The following is an 18,009-nucleotide window of genomic DNA, read 5'->3' as shown; positions in this document are numbered from 1 at the left end:
TCAGACAATAAAGCGTCTGCCTGCAATGCTGGAGACCGAGATTCGATCCCTGGGTCAGGAAGGTCTCCTGGAGAAGGAAATGGCAAGCCACTCCAGTACACTTGCCTGGAGAATCCCATGGATGAAGGACTCTGGTGGGCTACAGTCCATGGGGTCGCAAAGAGTCAGACAGGATTGAGCGACCTCACTTTCATGAGTCGTTCACACATGGCTGAGTGGTGTGAAAACACTTTGCAAAGCCACCGACCTGGAGACGAAACTTCAGCTGCGAAAGCGAGCAATGCAAAGAAGGAACGAAATGCCGCCAGTGAAGAAAAGAGGTTCTGGCATTGCCGGATTGTTTTAGGAGTTTATCTGCGCGATTTATTTCCGTGGCCCTTAAGCTGAGAAGGCGTTTCTACAGGTAAAACGCGCTCTCGGACGAGGTGCCTTCGGTCACCCGCAGAGAAGCCAGACACCCCAGAGGCCAGAGGCTGAAAACGCCGTTGACGCCTCAGGTGAAGCCGCGTCTCTCCATTTCCCCATCCTTCCGCTTTTCTTTTCTTAAGACACTTAAAGAATCTGCATTTGATGAGGCTCAAGAGGGGACTTCCTCTTCTCCCTTCTGCGCCGCTGGGGCGGAGGTTCCGCGCCGAACCGCCGTCCTGCCCGCGCGGCGGATAGGCCACGCCGGCCCGGCGCGCAGCCGACAACCGAAAAGCGGCCGCGTCCGGTCGTCCTTTCCGGGCAGTATCCGGAGACGGCGCAGCGGATCACCCGACGCGGACACTCGGAAGGCGCGCAAACGAAAACTCTCCATCCCCGGCTGCCACACTCGCCGCCCTCTTTGCCCTGCGGGCGTGTGGCGCTCCCGCCCCAGGGGGCACCTCGCCTCGGGGCCGCCGAGGGCTCTGGCCGCCCGGAGCGGCGGGTGTCGAGGCCGAGGCGGGGACGCGCTGTGCCCCGCGAGCCCGACGCGCCTGCGGCCCTGGATCGCCCGTGGAGCTGGGCCCGCCGCACCTGCTCCGTGCGCCAGGCTCTGGCCTGGCGCCCGCAGATACCGCGCCAGCCTCTCCGTCCTCCGGGCTGCGTTTCTAACTCTTCATTCTGACCCTAAATACGAAAACTAACAAGAAGCGCCGGACTTGAGGTGGCATTGGGACAGGCCCGGGAGCCCAGTTGTCCCTAGCCGCCCCCGCACCGCTCCGGGCCTCTACGGGAAAGTCACGGGCCCGCGCCCACCCCGGCCCGAGGGCAGCGGGTCCGCGCCGCCCAATCCATCCCCGAGGTTTGCTGCGCGCCCTCCGCGCGGCGCGCTGTTGGTTCTAGGAGCTCGACTGTCTGAACTCGTTGCTGTTATTACGACCCCGGTGAGAGAAGTGACAAAACGGAAGTCCATAAACATGAGTAACTTGCTCGTAGTCGCAAAACAAGTAATGGCAGGGCGTACGGGCTGGGGATACACGGAAATAAATGAGCTATATAACATGTGCGACCTAGTATATATTTATTAGCTTTTCAAACTGCACGTTACATTTTCCCATCAGAGCTTCGAGAGCCTAGCGGGGTGGCCTGGCGTCACCCGCCGCCCGGGCGCTAGGCTAGACCGGACGGGAGGGCTCTAGCCTGCCTCGCCGCCCCCGCAGCACCGCCCAGAGCCCGTGCCTCTCGCAAAGGAGAGATGAGACGGGATGGAGGAAAGTCCGCTGCGAGACCGCGAACGTGGGCCGCCGCTTGGTGGGAGACCGCCGCCGGCGAGGACCCCTTGCCCAGGCACAGCGCGCAGCTTCGCTTTCTGTCCGCACTTGCGGGCTTCCCCGGGCACTCACGGTGCAGAGCCGCTGTCGGAGGTTCCACCGGCCCCTGGGCCGCGAGCCCACGCGCCACACCCGGGCCTCCGGCGCGCCGGGCATCGTACGCGGGCGCTTCGATTTTCTGCGGGCACGCTCTCCTAAGGACGATTGGCTCTCTACCCTCCTCGATCGAGTGGGTTCCTCTGCCAGAGCTCACGCACACGCACACACACACACGCACGCCGCGCCCCGGTGTCCGCCTGCGCCAGCCCCCGGGAACCCACCCACCGAGCTGCAAGGGTGCGCGCCGTCCCGGGTGCTGCGAAAGAGTCAGCTCACTCCAGGAGCCGCGAGATCTGGTCCAGGGAAGCCTCCCGCCACCGGGGAGAATTCGCTCTCGGCGGTGAAGCCACGGAGCTCGAACACACCCGGAGAGCCGGAGACCCCAGCTCGCAGAGGCGGGCTTAAACTTGCAGACAAAGGACCCATCTTTTCCTTATTAAAAACCCAACCAAACGTGCAACGTAAGAGATTGACGAGAGAAGGGGAGCAACCAGAGACCTGAGGCTTCAAAGAACCTTTAACCAAACAGTGCTTTTCTGGGTGGGAACACATTTCGAAATGTTAATTTTTTCACAATGTTTATTTCATCTTTATAGTCACTGTGGGAGGAGACACTTTAAAAATTTTTATTATTCCCATTTTACATACATAGAAAAAGAAAGAAATTGAAGCTCACAGACTTAAAAGAGCTCACCTTCACCGGGAGCAGGTGCAATCGTCAAAGGCCATCTATGACGTCACATCTCTCCCCACCCACTCTGGCTGCATTAAGGGGGAGGCTGAGAACAAAGATACCAGGTACGGTTAGGGGGACTGGGAGAAAATCAGGCAAATTGACTAACATCAGATACACACTAGCCTTTGGGGATACAGGCCAACTAGGGTCTTCTGGTCTACCCCCTGCCCTTCATGGCTCCCTCACCCCAGCCTCCACAGGCGCTTCTGAACAATGTGAAAAAAAATTTTTTCCCAGCTGGCCACTGTCTGGGTAAACGATTGGAAAGCACTGTATGGTCCACTGGGATAAACACACACATACATTGCACACTTATATAAAGTGAAAGGACACTTTATACGTAAGTGATCTTGCAGGAAAATGAATTCTGTATGTATGATCTGGTGCATGTGTAGAGGCAGGGCTAACTCTGGGGACGGCACAAATGAGCGTCCCCGAGACTCACTGCTAAAGGGCACACCAGTGACGGGAAAGGCTGTCACCCCTCACCAGCTGGTAGGCAGGGAAGCCCAGAAACTTGGGGCTGGAAGTCACTGGGGGAGAGGGCAGCAGAAGAGAGCATTGTGCTCTTAAAACACACATCTCAGCCGGTCTCCAAGTCCCCAAAGGAAGGTGCCTGTCTGCACCAAAATGCAATTTTAGGTACAAGAGAGCCAGAGCTGGAGGGCGTGGAGAGGACTAATAGGGGGGATTTTTAAAACACAGTGTTTGTATTTGCTCCAAAATATCTTAGCAAGAAATGGAAATCGAGATGATGGGTGTTGAGGGATGGCTTACGATACACCCTCCACTTCTGGAACTTTTAGTAAGAAAAAATATGAGAATAAAAACACAACCTCTTCATTTAAATGGGTGTGTTTTATTTTGTGTGTGAAAGTCACTCAGTCGTGTCTGACTTTGTGACTCCATGGACAATACAGTCCACAGAATTCTCTAGACCAGAATACTGGTGTGGATACCCTTTCCCTTCTCCAGAGGATCTTCCCAACCAAGGGACGGAACGCAGGTCTCCCGCATTGCAGGCGGATTCTTTACCAGCTGAGCCACAAGGGAAGCCCTTATTTTGTGTACGGTATACCTGAATAAAGTTAATTTTGAGGAATTTTTAAGTAAAAGTCAGACTAGATGGAGAAAGCCTTCTTATCTCCTAAAATGTGAAGCTCGGCCGCACCCCCCACCCCCCCACGGTGTCACAGACGAAGGCCGGTGGTGACAGCTTGACTCCCAAGCCCACCACTGCCCTGCCTGTTACCTCCCACCCCACGTATGCAGCTTGCCCCAAAGGATCCCCAAAACTCCCTTCTGCATTTTGCCAGGACAAATGTAGTAAAAAGAAGAAATAATAAACGCAAACTTCTCTTCCTGTCACATAGGCCTAGACAACAAGAGACGGCCTTGCAGTCTCTCGCCGCCGTCCAGTGCGCAAAGCGCTTTCCCGGGCGCGGGGACGAAGCGACTGGCTTGTCCAGTGTCCGGCCGGCGCTCTGTTTGTCGCTTGTTTTCTGCTAGACCTCGGAGGCCAGAGCTCCAGGCGGGCCGCCCCGGCCCCTTCCTGGCGGCGGGAAACCAGAGGGGCCAACCCGAAGCCTGACTTTCTTCTGCAGACCAAGCTGGGTCGCAAGGCAGAGCGCGTTTCCACGGAGGGTCCCGAGCGTCTGACGGGCCGTCTTCCGCCTTAACGCGTGACGGGTCTGGAGAGCAGGGTGTGTCCTAAGGTGGCCACCGAGTCCGAGTCCGAGGGGGCGAGCGCCGGACTCAGTCGCCTGGGCCCGGCGGGTCGAGGGCGGCGGGCTGGGGGCGGCGGGTCGGGGGCGGTGGGTCGAGGGCGGCAGGCTGAGCGGGAGGATCGGGGGAGGCGGGTCCGGGGCGGTGGGTCCGGGGCGGCGGGAGCGGCGGGGGCGGCGGGCGGGAATGGCGGTGTCGGGGCGCAGCGGGCCCCGCGATTCCCGAGGGCCTGGCGCCACCCGGCGGAAGCTAGAGGAACTTGCGCGCGCCTGGCGGAGGGGCGGCAGCCCGCGACCCCGAGACCCCCGGAACCCCTCTCTCGGAGGGTAGCACTTAGTGACGGCTCCAGAAAACCGTGCCTGCCCTCTGCCGCCCACCTCTCTCACCAGCAAGGACACCGTGACCGCCAGGCCGGGCTCTCCTTTTGCCCTGAACCCCGAGATGGAAAGCGCTTCCCCTAAAATTCGAACCGCCCCGCGGAGACGCGCGCGCGTGGACGCGCCGCGCGCTGGCCTCGCCGCGCGCTGGCCTCGCGCTGCCCGCACAAGAAGGGTCCACGGTCGGGGTCTGGGACCACCGGGCCGCGTAAATCATCCGGAGGGATGTTTGGCCCGAGTCCCTGTTTCCGAAAGGCTGTGGGAGGGTTTGGACGTTGATTTTCTGGCTGTCCTTTTTCAAGTGCGCGCCCCGCCCCACCGCAGCCCGTCTGGTGTGCGAGGATTGTTTGAAAGGGAGGAAGCATTCTTGAAGTGGCGGGTGATGGATCGTCTAAACCCTTCTGGGGCGTTTCGGGCGGGAGTTTCTAGGCAGCTCATCAATAAAGACCCCCCTGGAGAAGGGGGGCTGGGGAACAGCCCCCATCACGCAGCCCAGAGGCCTCCCGGCCGAGGCGGGGAGGGCCCAGGCAGGTGGAGACGCCTTGCCTGGACCAGCGCCTTCAGGCTGCACCTCGTGGGCGCTGCAAGGTGATTTACGGGAGGCGGGGTGTGGTTCGGGGGGGCAGCAGAAATGTTGGAGGGTTCCCAGCACCGGGGCGTCAGGGACACAGGCCGAGGCAGCCCGGGATGCCCTGCTCTTACCCTCCCAGCACCTACCCAGCGCCCTGCTGCCCGATGCTTTCCTTGGTATAGATTTCACTTGGGAGCCCCAGCCAAAAACCTGACACCTCTCCCAAATCGGGAAGGGGGCAGGTAAGGTTGAAGCGGGTCCAACCACTGGAGGTTGGACGGGCTGGGAACCCCTGGGACCAAGCCTCGGGGAGACCGCAGCCCTCGGAGATGTCTGTCTCCACGCCCTCTGGGCCTGCCTGGAAGAGGCGGCGGCCCTGGGGGTGGGAACCGCGCTGGGGAGCCAGCGGCCGCTCCCTTCTAGGGAAGACTCGAACCTCGAAGGCCAGGTGGGCTTGGGGAGGCGGCCTCGGGGCTTGTCTAGCTCGCAAGGCCTCGGGTGCATTCCCGGGCCCCTGTCCCAGAACCAGCTAGCACTCCCTCCCCCTCCAGCAGGCTTCGCGGGTCACCGAGGTCAGGCCGCCTCCGGAAGGGGACCCTCTGCCAGGCTGGGGCGGGGGAGGGCGGGAATGGGGGGACCGTTGGAGGGAAGGCTCTTGAAAGGCAGCTCCTGGGACCTAGACGGCGTCTGGGTGCCCAGAGGTCCCGAGTCGGCGCTGGGCGCCGAGCACGCTTTATTTATCCATGCAGAGGATGCTGAAGGACAAAAGAAATATTTGGACGTCAGAGCTGATTTATATTTTTGGAAGAGCTACGTTTCCTTTTTTGAAGAGAAGTGAGAGCGCCCCATATCCTGAGCGCAGCGGGGAGACAGAAGGGCGGTTTTGATGCTCCAGGAAGTTGGTCCATCGCGAACCAGCACGCGGGGTTCGCTGCCCCGGGAGATATTTATTTACTGGGGGGAAGGGAAGGCAGGAGGGGAGGGCATGAGCCAGACGCGGGAAGAAACCCTGATTCGAGTGGGGCTGGGACCGCCAGGGCGCCCCAGGCTCGCGGCCTTGCCGGTTCGGCCTCTCCCGAGCGGTCTTGCGACCTCCCAGCGCGAACGCCTTTGCTCGCTGCCTCCGCAGTCCTGGGCGCGCACCCTCCTTCTTTCTGGGCCTAGCCCGCCCGCCAGCCCGCCAGCCCGCCCCCCAGCGTGCCTGCTGCCTCCCCCCGGAGCCTGGGGACGCAGAAGCAGGGTGAGAGGGGCCCAGCAGGGTGGGCTCGGGAAGGGATGTAGGGCGTTCAGGGAGCCCTCGGCCCGCTCCCCGGACACAGCCCGGCTCCAGGTCTTCATCTCATCAGCGGGGCTCCCTCCCAGCCCACAAAGCCGACCCTCAATGATCTTGCAGAGGGGCTCCAGCACCCCACTTGTTCCTCCTGTTTTCTCCCAAGACTGGGAATGCCTGGGACAGGCTTCACCACTGGAAGCGTACTGGAGCCGCCCCCGTAGGAGACGGACACCTAGTGTCTGTTCCAGCACTGCCCTTCCTCTCCTTTGGGCGCGTCAGAGCTCCCACCCCTGGGAGGGATGACCACCCCTGCCACGGGAACACTGCTCAAGCCCTGCCCGCCTCCCCAGTGAACACAGCAGGACGACGGGGAGAGACCCAAGGCTGGTCCACTGTGGAGCTGCAGCAAGCGGGGGCCGGTGGGTGTCTGGGCCAGCTCCCAGAAGCACCCGAGAGATGCGTTTCCCAGCGTAGGGGGGCCTAGAAGCACGGCACCGCAGGGATGGAAGATGCGGGACCCCTGCCCTCCTCCCAGGCACCGCCCATCAGCCAAGAGAGTGGCCAAGTCTGCCCCCCACCCACTGCCAGGGCTGGGGATCTGGGGCCCACCCATGGATTCAGGAAGGTGGCTGTAAAAGCGTCCTGCCCGCCGGGACACGAGCTTTGGAGAGCGGAAGAATCTATCTAAATAAACATTGGAAATTGGGTGACTGGCTTTCAAACCTGGAGGTCTGGTGCTCTGGGCCGAGGAAGGCCAGCAGACAGGGGTGTAAAATTCCCGCTGTTGCCGCTCAGACCCAGGTGCCCTCTCCAAGCCCAGCCGGCGCCTCCTCCTGGCCTTGGGGCCAGACTTTCTATTGTAAATCAGAGTTTTTAGATGGGCCTCTGGGACGCTTCCTCACACAGGCTCATTCCCTGGGCGGCCCTGCCCTCTGGAGCGGCCACCTTAGCTGTGCATCAAAGCACAGGCTGGGCGGGTGGTCACTTTCCATGGGAATCGGGCACCGGTGACTCCCTAGGCGGGGAAGAGAGGGCAGGCCCAGGGCCAGGGTGCTGGTGATGGAGGTCTCAGAGGGCCGCAAGCAGGGCGGTATGGGTGCGTCTCCGGTGGGTAGCTGGTTTAGTCTAAGCCATCTCATGTAAAACCCACGCAGCTGAGAAGCATGCTAAGAACATAAAACTTAAACCACAATAATGAAGAGATTTCCTAGAATAAAATGCCGATTATAGAACAAAATCAGAGAAACACAGGCTTCCCAAAGTTTACATTCCCCTGCGCTGGGGCAGGGGGTGGGACCTTGGGGTTTGCAGCAGAAAGGAACCCACAGCCCAGATGGAGACAGTCAACCTGAGAGGGGTCAGCTTTGGGGATGCGGAGGGGACCCCGGGCACCCCGCTATTTCTGGTTAACTGAGGAGTGCCTGGTTGGATCTGTACTCATTTTAAGGAACCATACCTTTCCTTCCCCTAAGATAGAAGTCAAGACTTTTGTTGTTTATAAGATGGTGAAAGTCTATCAGGAAGAGCTTGGAAACACGGAAGCCTCCTGAGCAAGGCTATTTCAGAAACAAACACAACTTTCCTTTTCAACCCTCTGCCACACAGAAATTCAGGTATTCCTACCGGGGACAGAGAGTTTGACATAACTGGTATTGCATGATGCGCACCCAGGAGATGTGTATAAAACAGTCATTAAAACAAAGTTCCCGGAGGCTTTGCTGCCCGGCAGTGGCAGCAGTGCTGGGCTGAGACCCCGGACCTGAGCTCCAGCTGGGTCTGTCACTTGTCCACGGGTGACTGATTATCTGACCTCTGGGCCCACAGTTTCCTTATCCCTAAAGGGGAAGGTAGAGGACCACCTGAGGGTCACATGAGATGAATGCAGTGAAACCTACGAGGAACACATGGAACGGCTTCCAAAGGCAGAAGGGAGAGCTCCAGGAAAGAGGTTTGACGAGGAGCCCCTTGCTGCTCAGATAACTACGAGGGGCCCCAACCTCCAGAAGGTCCTGGAGCACAGGGCAGCAACGAGACCCTGGGGAGGGGGCCCAGGTCTGCAGACCTGCTGCCCAAAGCCTCCTGCCTCCCCAGCATCTGCCTGGCCTCCTAGGACTCTCCCCAGGCTGCAGGCGTGTGTGTCTTGCAAGTTCAGAGGGTTTAGGTAAAATGGGAAGCACCATCATTTAGATGGCAAAGCAGTTTTAAAAACTGTTGATGACTTAAGCAGGTAAGTTGGTAGAAGCCAAAAAATGTATAGTATTTTTTTTAATGAGTATCCATGAACCCTCTAAAATCCTGGGCAAATTGAGAATATTTTTTCTGGAAGAAGGCTCCACAGCTTCCATCATATTCTCAAAAAGACTCCCAAACTGAGAACTACGGGTATGCAAGGTTATCACTAACTTTGTCCCGGTTTTAGGGTTGGTGCTTTTTCTTCACTCTCTGGATCCTAAAAGCTTTAAGGACCTGAGATCCAAGGGACCCAGAATTCCAGGTGCAGAAATCAGAGAGGGCTGAGAGCCAGTGACACATCAGCTTACTGAATTTTCCCCAAACCCACTGCCTGCCACTCCCAGCTCCAAAGGAGATGACTGCCTTCCTTGTCCCTGTGCTTCTCAGCTGTGCCAGTTGCCACACACACACACACACACAGGGGAGCTCCTTTCAGATATCCTTTTCTCACTCAGTTCCTACTGTATTTCATTATTTTTCAGACATTTAAAGCATTGATTTAGTAAACACACTATTTATTGAATACTTCCACTTTTACTTGTAATTAAGTTATTCCCTGTAAAATGACAAAAGGGGTAAGAGAAAAAACACCGTGAAATTAATGGGCCCCTATCAAAAAGGGGGGGAAAAAAAGATGCTCACCAGTCACTCAGAAAGGAATTCTTAGAAGTGGAAACAACTGCAAAGCCCCTTCCCCATCTCAACCAAAACATCCCATCCGGAAAAGAGCGGCTTGTTTCTTTTTTCTGTTGGAAATGAGCGGTAAACTGAGTTCATTTGGGCCGTGTTTTCTTAGCTGACTCTCGGCTACAATCAAGCCCTTTTCGGACACATTCCCATGTAGGTACCAGGGGTGCTCTGGAGGAAGCTGTCGACGCCTGTTCAGCTAATTTAGGTTTTCTTTGTCTAATTACAGTGGAGCTTAGGGAAAAGGAGCCGGGCTCAGGGCAGTAAACTGACACTCGGCCTCTGTGTGTGGTATCCAGGCAGGGTTTGATGGAAAAAGCCTGCTTCCACTCAACTTCAGGTCACTGTCTGGGGCCAGCCCAGCCCAGCCCCCAGCCTCCCCTCCCGCCCTCCGTCTCCCCTCTCCAGCCCCACCGGCGCGCTCAGCCGGGAGCAGCCCTGGGCTCAGGGCCGCCCGAAGACCTGGGGTAGCCCCAGGGCCCGCCTCGAGCCTGTTCCAGCCGGGCGGCTCTGGCCGCCACGTTCTTGGGACCCTGCACCACCTCTCTTTCTCTCCGCCCCGCTGAGCCGTCCCTTCTGAGCAGCCCTGCCTCCCCTGCGGTCCGCGGTCTGCAGCACCCGCTCCGGGCACCCCCATCATCCCTCTGTGGCCCCAACGGCTCCCAGTCCTCCGACCCCGGCCCCCCCTTCCAGCCCAGTCCCTGCACGTGTAATCCAGAAACTAACGGTCCAGGCTCACTGGGAGGGCGTCCCGGCCTGCCTCTTGCTTAGCTGGAGAGGACCGGCCACGCTGGGTGGAGCTCTGTCCCTGGGGGGCAGCTTCGAGGGGGCTCGCGGGCCGGCGGGGGCGGCGCGGGGGCCCGGGGTGTCAAGCCGGTGACAGCAGCCTCCCCGCCTCGACACAGACAACAAACCCGGCCACCTCAGTCCTGTCACTCCTCAGGGCCTTCTTCCTGCATTTTGTACGAACTCTCAAGTGGGAAAGAAAGGAAGTGGGGACAGAAGCAAACAGGCGTCCTCTCCGACCTGAAAGGAGACTCTCCACGGGCCGGGCCTCGGCCTTGGCCGCCGCTGCGGGGGCTGCAGGGCGGGCCCGAGCGGGGACGGCGCGTTACCTCTGGGCGTCGGGCGCCCGGCGCGCGGCGGGGGCTCGGCAGCCTCTGATCGCGGCGGGCGGACGGCGTCGGCGCGGGCGCAGGGGCAGCGGCTACGGAGGTCCGGCGGCCGCACACTCGGCAGAGGACCGGCCCGGGGAGGGGGGTAAGCGGGGGGAAGGGGTGGCGGGGGAGGGGGGTGGGGGGAGAGGGGAAAGGGAGGGGAGGGGAGGAGCCGGGTGGGCCGCGCCGCCGGGGGCGCTTGGCTCCGGGATGGGCGACAGGGGTGCTGTCGGGGGCAGAGAGAAAGGAGGTGCCCTAAAGTCTAGGTGGTCGGGTTCTGCGGGGCGGGGGCGGCGGTGTCTTCCAAGGCAAATGTGAGCCGGGGTGCGATCCCTAGGCTTGCAAGGGGGTGGGTGGGGGACAGGGCGAGCGCCCGGCAGAGGCATTAAAAGGCCAAGGGGGACCCCGGAGAGCCAGGAGCGAGATAAGCGAGGGAGCGGCGGCGGCGGGGGGAGGAGTGAGCGCCGGCCCCGCGCGCCCTCCGGGGGGGCGGGGAGGAGGGGGCGGGCGGTGGGGGGACGGGGGAGGCGCGGGAGGAGGAAGTCCGAGAGACAGAGCGAGCCGCGCTCCTGAGGGGAGACGTCGGGCTCGTCCCCGGGGTCCCGGCCGCGGTCGCCGCTCGCCCGCGCAGCCGCCCGGCCGCTCCGGCTCCGCGGCCCGGAGGCCGCCGCGCAGGCCGGGCCCGAGGCCCGGGGAGGGATGCGCCGGGCGCCGCCGGCGGCCCGCGGCCTCGGCCAGAAGCGCCGGCAGGGCTGAGGGAGGCGACGGCGAGGCGCTGGCTCGCAGCGGCTGCGGCTGCAGCCCGGGCGGAGGGCTAGGGCGCTCGCCCGGCCTCTGGGCCGCCCGCGCTCCCGCGCCCCCGCGCCCGGCCCCGGGCCCGCCCCCGCCGCCCGGCCCCGCTCCCGGGCGCCCGATGACCTCCGAGGGCGGGCCGCCGCCACCCCCGCCGCGCCCGCCGCCGGCCCCGCTCCGCCGCGCCCGCAGCCCGGGCCCCAGCGCGCTGCAGGCCGCCCTGATGAGCCCGCCGCCCGCCGCCGCCGCCCTGGAGGCCGCCTCGTCGTCCTCGTCCTCGTCCTCGGCCGCCTCCTCGGCCGGCGCGGCCCCGAACGCCTGCAAGAGCGCGGGCGGCGGCGCGGGCGCGGGCGGCGGGGGCGCCAAGAAGGCGAGCGCGGGGCTGCGGCGGCCGGAGAAGCCGCCCTACTCGTACATCGCGCTCATCGTCATGGCCATCCAGAGCTCGCCCGCCAAGCGCCTGACGCTCAGCGAGATCTACCAGTTCCTGCAGGCGCGCTTCCCCTTCTTCCGCGGCGCCTACCAGGGCTGGAAGAACTCCGTGCGCCACAACCTCTCGCTCAACGAGTGCTTCATCAAGCTGCCCAAGGGCCTCGGGCGGCCGGGCAAGGGCCACTACTGGACCATCGACCCGGCCAGCGAGTTCATGTTCGAGGAGGGCTCGTTCCGCCGCCGGCCGCGCGGCTTCAGGCGGAAGTGCCAGGCGCTCAAGCCCATGTACCACCGCGTGGTGAGCGGCCTGGGCTTCGGGGCCTCGCTGCTGCCGCAGGGCTTCGACTTCCAGGCGCCCCCGTCGGCGCCGCTCGGCTGCCACGGGCAGGGCGGCTACGGCGGCCTCGACATGATGTCGGCGGGCTACGACGCGGGCGCCGGCGCCCCGGGCCACGCACACCCGCACCACCACCACCACCACCACCACCACGTCCCGCACATGTCGCCCAACCCGGGCTCCACCTACATGGCCAGCTGCCCGGTGCCCGCCGGGCCCGGGGCCGTCGGCGCGGCTGGCGGCGGCGGCGGCGGCGGCGGCGGCGGCGGGGACTACGGCCCGGACAGCAGCAGCAGCCCCGTGCCCTCGTCCCCGGCCGTGGCGAGCGCCATCGAGTGCCACTCGCCCTACACCAGCCCCGCGGCGCACTGGAGCTCGCCCGGCGCCTCGCCTTACCTCAAGCAGCCGCCCGCCCTGACGCCGGGCAGCACCCCTGCGGCCCCCGCAGGCCTGCACAGCAGCATGTCTTCTTACTCGCTGGAGCAGAGTTACCTGCATCAAAACGCCCGCGAGGACCTCCCAGGTAACGTGCTGCCTAGCCGCGGGCCATTGCCTCTGGCCTCCCGGCTCTGGCGGCCGAGGCCTGGGCAACGCGGCGCCCTTTTGGAGAGGGTGGGGTGACAGGGCCTCCCCCATACCCTTGGCCCCCGCCGGGCCTCCGGAGTTTCCACCCCTCCAGGAGGGAAGGAAGCGCCGGTGTCCAGAGTCTCCGCGGGCTGCAGGGCTCAGGCCTGGCTTGCCCGAGGGAGAAGGCTCGCGCCTTAGGGGACCTTGGCCAGGGCGCCGTGGCTGCTTTCTTTTGTCTTTTAAAGTCGGTTTTGCTGTGCTTTCACCTGAGAGTAAACGCTGTGTCCCCAGGAGGGCACGGGGTAGGCTGCACTGGGCCTTGCTGAGAGGTGTCCGGAGCAGGGAGGCAGGGCCTCCAGGAACAGAGGGGCCGGGGGACCATCACAGGAGGGACATGTGGCCAGGGAGGAGCGGCGCCCCGGCCTCCCCTCAGTGGGCCCAAGTCGATGACACACGGGTGCGGCCCAGGCCCGCAGGCCCCAGGGCCCAGGGCGCTCCCCTGAGAAAGGCCTGCCCTTGGGCCCCACTTGCACTGTTGCTGGTGTAAACCCTGCTGGTTGCAGATTATGAAAATTTATTGACTTGCCTAAGGCGGTGAGAGGTGGGAGGGGCAGACGGGGTGGAGGAGGGAATTTGAATATTTAGCCAGGTTTATGGGGACCGTGGAGATAAACCTCGTATTAACCCCTCTGCGGCACGCTGGTGTGCAGGGCAAGCGGGGCTGGAGCAGACCCATACCCACCGCACCTGGAAGAGGGTTTCCAGGCTGACACGCCTGCACTGTACGTTCGTGCATCGGCGTGGGAGCAGAGCGTCAGGGAGAGAGGAAGCCCAGAAATGGGCAAAAGATGTTGGATCCCTGGACGGTGAAGTTTCCCGAATAGGCCTTTTAACTGCGGGTCTCAGAGGTTAACTAAACAAAGACCGTCTGGGCGGACCACACCGGAGAGGATTCCAGCCTGACTCAACCCACTGAGAGCGGAGTCTTGTTCAGTTTTATGGGAATTTCAACAAGTAACCAACACAGCCGACCCTCCGCTCTTATTTTCTTTAACCCCCTCGGACTGGCTGTCAATCAGCGCCGGGCGCGCGGCGCGCTCTGCGCTCCCCCGCCCAGCGGTTCGCCTGCGGGCGCCGCGGCCTCTCCTCCCGGGTCCCCGCTCCGGCCGCCCGCTAGGCCACCACCTGCACCCCGAGGCCTCGCTGTTGGCCTGAAACACTTCCTTAAACTTTCCAAATCGCGCAGACAGAGCTTTCTGACCATTCTGAGAGGCCACCCTCGTCCCGCCCCGCACACCAGGCGCGCCCAGGTCCCAGAAGCGCGGAGACCGGCGGGCACAGCCCCTCTAGAGGAGAAGGGACTCCGCCTCCCAAGCCCCAGGGCTCGCGCGCCCTTCGGGCCGAGTCTGCGGCCTGAGGAGTCCCTGGCCAGCCTGGACGCTCTGCTTCGCCCTCCTCACCCCCACCGCCCCTCCAGTGCCCTGACCCCCGCCTCCGCCAACGCTCTTCCCCGCGGCCTGGCGGCCGTCTCCCGGGCCAGGTCCCTCAGGAACCCGGGGCTGCGAGTGGAGCAGGGAGGCCGAGAAAGTCCGGAGCGCGCACCCAGCTCGCCCCGGAAGACCCAGGCCGGCGTGCTCGAGGAGGCCCCTCGGCCTCGGCCTCATCGAAGCGCCACAGGGGGCCGCGGATTAGAGCCGCGGGAAGCGGCGCCGCCAGGTGCTTTAGCCTGGGGGCGGGAGCACCTGCGCGGCCGCAGGGACTCGCGTCTGGGCGCGCGGTGGGCCGCAGTCGGCGCCGCCCGACGCCGAACATGGGCCGAGCTTCTGGCCACGGGGCTGCCGGGCGGCTCCGCAAGCGCGGGGCGACCGGGCGAGGCGCCGGGCCGCGGGGTAGGGTGTGCGCGCGGAGAACCGCCCGCCGGGCACCGGTGAGGGCTGCGGATTCCCCAGCGCGGGAGGCTGGAGAGGCCTCAGGGAGCAGGCCTAGCCCAGCGGGGCCTGAGAGGCCTGCCCCTGGACCCCCAGCCAACTGCGCCCCCCCGGGCCGGAGGCGCCGAGAAAGCAAAAGCAAAAGTCGGCGACAGGAGGCCGGCCTCAGGTCCGGGAAGAGGCTGCGGGCCGGCCCGGCGCTCCAGGGGCTCCCGGCGCGGCGGAGGGGCCGCGGCCGAGCCCTTGCCCAAGGGCAGGCCCTGTCCTTGGGCTCTCCCCTGTCTAGAGGCACGACCCCGGGACGGGCGCGTTCTCCCGGCCCCTCTCCCCGCCAGTGTTTTCTGCCCCCTCCGCTCCTCCTGCCACTGCCTGGCGATCAGTTGTTTGGGAAATAATGCGGGGCAGGGGCTGGAAACCAGAAGCGAGGGAGCCCGTGGTGTTTCTGGGCTGGGAGCCCTAGGGCCAGTGCCCAGGGCCCGGGCCGGTGGCTGTTAGAGCCCCTCCGGCCTCCAGGATTAATAGGAACTCAGGAACGAGAGCCTGGCTTCTGGGTAAGCGGCCTGTGCTCCGTGTTTGTGGGCCCCTCAAAACCAAATAGCAAACCGGAATTCCAAGAGTCATCCTGTGGCCAAAGCTTGAAACTCAGACATTCTGGGGCTGGGTTTCCTCTCCCAGGTTTTCAGCAATAGAAAGACAGGCCCACCCGCTTGGAGTCAAAAAGAGATGCATGTTAAAGGACAATTTTAAGAATCACAGGCCGTGCCCTAGTGGAACAAACGTTTCTGAAGAGCGTTTCTCTTCTCTCCCCTTTCAGTGGGGCTCCCTCGGTACCAGCACCACTCCACGCCTGTGTGCGACAGGAAAGACTTCGTCCTCAACTTCAACGGCATCTCCTCCTTCCACCCCTCTGCCAGCGGCCCCTACTACCACCACCACCACCATCAGAGCGTCTGCCAGGACATTAAGCCCTGTGTCATGTGAACGCAGGGCGGGGGCCGGCCCAGGCCCCCGCCGCCCCCCGGGAGATGACCGAGGTGGACTCCCAGCGTGGCCACGCCAGTCACTTGGAGACCCCAGGTGAGCGTCACGCATTGATGTTTGTCCACTCTTGGTAGGAGGACAACCCCCGGTGAGGTAATGCCCCAAACACACGGAGGCTCCCAGCGACGGGAGATGGTGAAAACTTACCACGCAGAAAACACAGACGTGGAACTCTGGGATCTTCATTGCCTTCAGTAATCAGGGTCTGAAACAGGCAGACGGGCTGTGTGTGTGTGTGTGTTTTTCTTTGTCTATGGAAAATGTGTGTGCTCTTTTTTTAAAAAAGGCAGTGCCCAGCACAAGATTCCAAGAGAGCCTCATCTTGTTGCCTGGCTCAGTGGGAGAGCTGTATTTTGCCAAACACTACCTTTGGATCCAGGTGCCAAAGAACATTATCAAGAAAGTATTTAGCAATGATGTGTCTAGTTTAAGAAACGTGGTCTCCAGTATTGTGACAATACAACGTTTTTACAAGGCTGTTTTCTACCACCATAGTTTAAAGATATTTTTATGATCTTCGTGTATACTCACACTTTGCTTGTATCTTAAAAGGAGGATATATTTGCACTTATGTATACTTTTACAGTTTGCCAAACTATTTTGATGTACAATTTTTTCAATAAAATGTATATAACAAATAGTTGCCGGGGGGGACCTCTCTCCTCCATGGGCATCTGATCGCCAGGATGATGCAACTCTACACTGGGCAGGATTTTTTTCTAAGCTGTGTAATTGGCGTGGTGTGGGGTCTGTGCCTTGAGTAACGCAGGCCAGGTTCTGATTGCGGGTCTTCTCGGGAGAGAAAGGGAAGAAGAAACGTTTTCTGTTATTTCTTTGCTTCACCCTCGCTCTTTCTGGCCAAACCGAAACCAGAAAGTGAAAGGAGGTTAAAGGAAAGCCAGGCGCCCCTGCCCTTCGCTGTCCTTCCCAAGTGCCCGGCCTCTGCACCGTGCTTTCGCTTCCCCGCCGGCTGGGCTGGGCTGCCCTCCTCCGGCTGCGAGCAGAGGGCAGGTGCCCAGGACACAGGCCCTGCATCCTTAGGTGGCCGTCAGATCCCTGTGTCTGGAGGGGAAGGTGAGGAGGGTGTGGGCAGTCCTGGCATCAGAGACAGAAGCAGGATGAGGCATGTGTCCACCCCCAGTTCGGGGCACAGAGGTCGGCGCCCACGTGCCACCCCGGTCTGCCTCTCTGGTCCCATCCGTCCTTCTCCAGGGAGCCGTGGTTTCCCTTGGGATTCCCTCTTGGCCATTTCCTTTCTTGCTTGGTTTCCAGGCCTTCCCAGTCACAGATGCTGAAGGCCGGGCTGAGAACTTCTGGACCGAGAGAGGAGACCAGCCTGGGCAGAGGGCCTGGTGCCGGCCAGCCCTAAGGAGCAGCCTGCAGACCCCTGAGCGAGGCAGAGGTTCTCCAGGTGCTGAGTCCACTTTGAGGACTCACCTTGGATTCCCACTTCCTGCAAGCTGTCCCCCGGTCGGTCACCAGGCCCCCGATACCCCAGGGTGGACATCTCCCACCCTGGGACTTTTGCATGCCGAGTGAGTTTTCAGTCCAAAGACAGTCTCAGTTTAACATCTTGTTTTACAAAGTCCTAACTGTCTGCCTAATCCTGAGGCTTCCTTTCTATATTTTCCAAAATCTCGCTGTGATTTAAACATTTTTTTGTGTCTGCTTTATCATCTTTGCAGTTAAATAGGGATTTTTTTCCCCCTTTTATTCTGAGCTACTCGGGGGCCTGCTATAAATTATGAAGTCAGTTTCAGAGTCTGCTCCGACCACAGTGCTGTGTTTACATTCCTTGCAAGGCAGCCGGCATGGTCGTAATTTATATCCTAAACACTTGCACATAACTTGTTTATACAGAGAATGACGTGCGAGGAGGGCTGCGGCCGGCCCGGCGAGCCCAGCATGCCCCCTCGTGGTGAGAGCCGGCCGGCGCCTGGGATGCGGGGTCCGCGGTGCCCCAAGTGGCCGTTTTGGTGCTTTTCCTCCGACTCCTCTGACGTGAGGACGCCGGTCCTGTCGCAGATCCGCCCAGACAGACCTCAGAGATACAGTGGGCTCGGCTTAAACTAAACGCTGCAATACAGTGAGTCACATAAACTTCTAGTTTCCCAGGGCAGGTGAAAGTCATGTGTGCACGCTACTGGGGCCCGTCAAGAGGCCAGTAGCACTGTGTCCAAAAAGCAGTGTGCAGACCTCAATTTTAAAACATTTTATCACTAACAATGCTCGACCCGGCTCTTCCCTGGCGGTCCAGTGGTTGAGAATCCGCCTGCCGATGCAGGGGACGGGAGTCTGATCCCTGGTCCGGGAGCATCC

General features: G+C 61.7%; 1 protein-coding gene across 1 annotated transcript; it reads left to right on the top strand.

Moving 5' to 3' along the window:
* Positions 1–11,165: 11,165 nt before the first annotated feature.
* Positions 11,166–16,330, top strand: FOXF2 (forkhead box F2). The gene is made up of 2 exons (XM_070778499.1): positions 11,166–12,677; positions 15,464–16,330. The coding sequence occupies exons 1-2, from the start codon at positions 11,507–11,509 to the stop codon at positions 15,628–15,630; spliced, it is 1,338 nt and encodes a 445-aa protein (XP_070634600.1). The 5' UTR covers positions 11,166–11,506; the 3' UTR covers positions 15,631–16,330.
* Positions 16,331–18,009: the final 1,679 nt, after the last annotated feature.

Source organism: Bos indicus, chromosome 23, assembly GCF_029378745.1.
Source record: "Bos indicus isolate NIAB-ARS_2022 breed Sahiwal x Tharparkar chromosome 23, NIAB-ARS_B.indTharparkar_mat_pri_1.0, whole genome shotgun sequence".
In the NCBI taxonomy this organism is placed as follows: domain Eukaryota; kingdom Metazoa; phylum Chordata; class Mammalia; order Artiodactyla; family Bovidae; genus Bos; species Bos indicus.
The sequence above is the reverse complement of the archived record's forward strand: the minus strand, read 5'-3'. Positions and strand labels throughout refer to the sequence as shown.

Excerpts from the sequence above, each read along its gene's own strand:
- FOXF2 (XM_070778499.1), top strand. The coding sequence starts at position 11,507 with ATGACCTCCGAGGGCGGGCCGCCGCCACCCCCGCCGCGCCCGCCGCCG. Across the intron at positions 12,678-15,463 it reads CGCCCGCGAGGACCTCCCAG|TGGGGCTCCCTCGGTACCAG; the intron begins GTAACGTGCTGC and ends CTCCCCTTTCAG.